Here is a 4,694-nt window from a genome sequence, read left to right as displayed (position 1 = left end):
TTAAAGAGCATTATTTTTTAGTTATTCACTACCAGTGTCAATATGCGTAATTGTTGTAGATAATATATTATAGGATATTTTTATACTCTAGGATTCTAATTGTACTAGGTGGCATAATTGGTGTGGCTATATATATCACCGAATCTCTTTATACTCAGGAATTTATAGATTGCATATTTCATATAGTCTCCTATAATACTAGTATGATTACTTGTGTTACCTTAAACCGCTGATGATACTAGTTGCTCGGGTAACCCCAGCAATTACGCATCCTCCCAAGTCCCAACCAGAGGTTGTTGCGGAAAAAGATCCTCCGCAAAGCAGAGCGCGGATTAATGGAAAGAAATGGAAAAGTATGGAAGGATGGGCCCACCGCACCAACTGTCCCCACACGCCTCCCACGCAGGAGAGGAGAGAGAGCCAGAGAAACCCAACCCAAACCCAGTCAAGATTAAGGAGGGAGAGACCCCTCCTCCGAAACCGCCACGCTTCAGAATCCCAGCGACGGCCGCTCGCTAATCCTTTCCTATCCCCCAAACCCAGCCGCTAATCGCAGCGCAGGCATTCCCCACCTATCCCCTTCTCTCCCACCCCCGCGCCTCCTTTTTCCAATCTCGAATCCTCCCACCCCTAACCCTAGCGCCCGCGCCGCCGCCATGGCCGAATCCGGCGACTCGTCCCCCAACTCCGCCGCGGCAACGGAGGACGCGCACCACGAGGCGTCCGAGGCGGCGGTGCATGCGCAGCCGGCGCCGCAGCCGCGCCCGCCGCCGCCACCGTCCAAGGTGCGGCTGATGGTCAGCTACGGGGGCCGCATCCAGCCGCGCCCGCACGACAACCAGCTCGCGTACGTCAACGGCGAGACCAAGATCCTGTCGCTGGAGAGGCCGCTCGTCTTCACCGACTTCGCCGCGCGCCTCGCCGCGCTGGCCGGGAACGCCGGGGACATCTGCGTCAAGTACCAGCTGCCCGGGGAGGACCTGGACGCGCTCGTCTCCGTCACCAACGACGAGGATCTGGAGCACCTCGTCCTCGAGTACGACCGCCTCCACATCCAACCCCCCGCAACGGCATCCTCCGCCGGCTCCGGCTCCAGCCGCGGCGGATCCACGCTCAGGCTCAGGGTCTTCCTCTTCCCCGTCCAGTCGCCCCAGCCACCTCCGCCGCCGCCGCAGCCGGCTGGGCTCCTCGAGCCCAAGGCGGAGCAGCGCCACTGGTTCGTCGAGGCGCTCAACACCGTCCCGCTGCCGCCCTCCAAGCAGGACCCGCCGCCCGTGACCCCGCAGCAGTCGTCCCCGCCGCAGCAGCAGAAGCAGGAGTCGGTGTTCGCGCAGCAGTCGTCGCCGCCATCGCTGGCCAAGCACGAGGCGGTGTTCGTCCAGCAGGCTCCGCCTCAGCCGCACACGGTGGTGCAGATGCCGCCGCCGCCGCAGCAGCAGCAGGCGCACGTGGTACTCGCGGCGGCGAGCCCCGACTACCTGTTCGGCCTCGACAACGGCTTCGTGCCTCCACCGGCGGTGAAGGTCAAGGACCCGTCGGGCGACCCCCCGACGGTCAGGGAGAACGTGCCCGTGGAGATACCTGCCAAAAACGATGACCGCCATCCCAACCCCAACGCGGGCGACCACGTGGCTGTCTCCCCTGTCGTCTCTCCTGCAAAGTACCAGCGCCAGATCCAGGAGCTCGAGAAGCTGCAGGTCGCCGACAACGCCACCCACCAACCACCACCTCCTGCAGCGGCGCCTGCTCCGGCACCTTCCCTCGCCGCCGCCCCCGTCCCCGTCCCCGCCGCCCTCCCGAGGAACGGCAGCGACGACTCCCTGACCCGCGCCTACCCTCCCGCGACCGCGACCCCAACCCCTACCGCCAACGCGGAGTACTACCTTCCAAAGTTCTCGGAGAAGCCCCCCGTGCCGCCGCCGTCATCCGCTCCGCCCGCGACGGCCTACCTGCAGGTGCAGGGCAGGTACGCATCCGTCGCTCCTGGCTCCGGCGCGGACCATGGCCCCGTGTTCTTCATCCCGGCGCCCCACGGCTACTTCGCCGCCACCGCCTCCCCAGGTGCGACCTCCTACCCCGCCGTGTACGCCGTCGCGCCACCCAGTGCCACCCCCACCGCCAACGGCTCCGCCCCCTCACCCGCGGTGTCGAATGCCACGGCCTACGCCCCCGCCCCCACACAGGTCGCGTACGACAGCAATGGCCGCGCCATCTACTACACCAGCATGCTCCCCCAGTACCCTTCGGCTGTCAATGGCATGTCGGCGTCGGGCGCCGTGTTCGGGACAGAGCCCGCGAAGCCGGTGGCCGTGAAGCCGACTGTCTCGTGATCACACCAGCTTACACCCCACCTCACAGCACAGCACCTCATCGCCAATGGATCAAAGGAGTTTTCCAGTTTTTCTTTCATCCTCATCCGCCCACTCGTCAATATGCGTTCGTTAATACCGTGTCAGTTGGATTCGTTATTGTCGCTAGTGTTCACCTATATATTTTCCCTTTTAATTGTCTAGAGTTTTTTTTTTGTTTGGCGTTCTGGGTTCATGATATGATGATTATGCAAGTATTAGTAGTTCTTTGGTGTGCTTAGATGTACATACAGTCTGTGGACATAATGGATAAGCGTTATATATATTAGCCTACTATTGGAGAGTTGAGTCGAGTTGAGTTTTTTTAACATTCTTGAGCGTGTCGCTTCTACAAGTATCATTTGTTAATTCTTTGGATTGCTGTATCGATTAATTCCAGAAATTCAATGGCCATGTGATCTCTCGGTACTCTTGCACTGCACTCTTGTCAATTGCTGCTCCCTTGAGGGCAACTACAGTGGTTCTGCGCTGATCACGGGAGATCAGCGTGCTGCATTTATGTATGCATGTACTCCTATGTATGAGCTGAGAGGAGTGTTGGTTGCACAACTAATGGTGTAAAAGTTCAGTCATTGTGGCGATATGGTGGTTGTCCGTGATGCCTGTTAAATGTTGTTTGGCGTGGATGGTGTGATGCAGCCGGTATCCGGTATCTTGATTTGTAAGTGATGCTGGTAATCGTTCTTCCAAGTGCATTTTGATGCGTTTCGGTATGGAAACGGGGCATATTTTCATGAGTTAGATTCAGTCGTCTAGTTGTAAATTAGTCTGCATCAAATTTGTTAGCCATGTCTATGTCTGATGCTGGGATAAAGTGAGCTCTGCATGGAGCACCATAAATGCGTGGCAATTACCTGTCCATGAACTTGACACTGACCTTTTGCACATGATCGTTGAAAACGAAGGCCATCTCCATTCTCCAGAGTCCAGTCCCCTCTTCCTCCCCATGTAACGATAGCTGACGGCCGACAGGGGCGCCGTCTCGTCTTGTTCCCGCCCATTGTCACCACCGTCGCATTCCCGCCGCGCTTGCTCGCTTTGTGCTTTGACAACCTAGAACTGTGCGTGCTTCCCCGCAAAGAGGATCTTTCATCCTTTCGACGCCCATCGAGGTATCATGCTCACTCTACCCATGCCCCTTTTGGGCAAAGATGTTTAGCTTCTGCTGGTGCTGCGGCATGGCTTTTGACCAAAGCAAGCCCGGCGATGTGTTTGCTCGCCCAGTCAGTCGCCCTTTCCCTTCCGCATAGAAATGCCGTGTCCTGTCATCCATTGCCGCTTTCTCCACCTGTTGATTATGGATCCCTGGCCCAGGCCGGGGTCGTGAGATAGAGATCTTCTTGGCCTCGGCTCGGCTCGGCAGTCAGCACTCAAGCCCCAGCACTAGCAGCAGCCAGGCAGAACTTGGGTCGGAAATTCGGAATCCTCACCATGTAATGTCCAGGTGCAGACGTGCAGGCCTGCTTGCCTTGTGCAGTTGTGGTAGTGGGTGGGTGCAGCGCAGCCGCTAGCTGCACTGGAGCCGGGAGACGAGCCACGAGCACGACCTGGTAGGAGCAGCAGCGAAGCGACAGCGAGCGCTTCAGGTTCAGCAGTGGCATCTGTACCTGCATGCGCCCGGCAAGGAAGGCAGCAGCCATGGCACCGCACATGGAGGTGGGCATGGCTCCCCATCCCCGTCCGTCACGGTCACGCTGATCGGCCTGCCTGCAGCTGCAGGAGTAGGAGCATGACCGCTGGTGCTGTAGAGGTGCCGCTTTCGAGCTCGTTCCGGTTGCCACGGGAGCTTTGAATGCAGACACATACGACTCCTACACACTCGTTTGGTTGGGTGGCTGGTCGCCGCAGGTCACCCAGCAAGCATTAATCCCCTCTGGTGAACGGCGAGAGCTGCTGCTCATGTGCTTGATGTGAGTGAGAGCGAGACGGCAGAGCCAGAGCCGGTGGTTGCTGCACCTGCCCATCGAGATCGATAGCGGCACTCATGGGCCGGCGCCATCAAAAGGCTCCGCCGCACTTGGGAAAAGGCCGAGTCCGGCCCTGCGTATCTGTATGTGCTGCATGCGCTTCACTGAACCTTACCTCGCCGGCGCCGGCGTCGCGCCGCCCCCTTTGAAGAAAGCGACGGTCTCTGGTGCTGTACGATTTGCTGTCCCTGCTCTGCTGCGGCGCTGCCTGCCCGGTGCCCGCCCATCGTCCGCTCCGCATGATTGCTGTTCCGCGAGCTGTCACTGATCATGATTCGCCTCGCCTCGCCTCTCGCTCTCGATCGGCAGTGCGTGCATGCATGCACTGGTGTCTGAGAGCGCAAGCATGTCTAGCCTG

The 4,694-nt window shown here is 59.0% G+C and overlaps 1 protein-coding gene across 1 annotated transcript; it reads left to right on the top strand.

The window, feature by feature from the left end:
• Positions 1–492: 492 nt before the first annotated feature.
• Positions 493–2,868, top strand: LOC136478292 (uncharacterized). The gene has a single exon (XM_066476681.1). It carries the CDS (start codon positions 657–659, stop codon positions 2,328–2,330), a length of 1,674 nt encoding a protein of 557 aa, XP_066332778.1. The 5' UTR covers positions 493–656; the 3' UTR covers positions 2,331–2,868.
• The last annotated feature ends 1,826 nt before the right edge of the window (positions 2,869–4,694 follow it).

This window comes from Miscanthus floridulus, chromosome 8, assembly GCF_019320115.1.
Source record: "Miscanthus floridulus cultivar M001 chromosome 8, ASM1932011v1, whole genome shotgun sequence".
Lineage (NCBI taxonomy): Eukaryota > Viridiplantae > Streptophyta > Magnoliopsida > Poales > Poaceae > Miscanthus > Miscanthus floridulus.
This window is presented reverse-complemented; position numbering and strand designations above follow the sequence as displayed.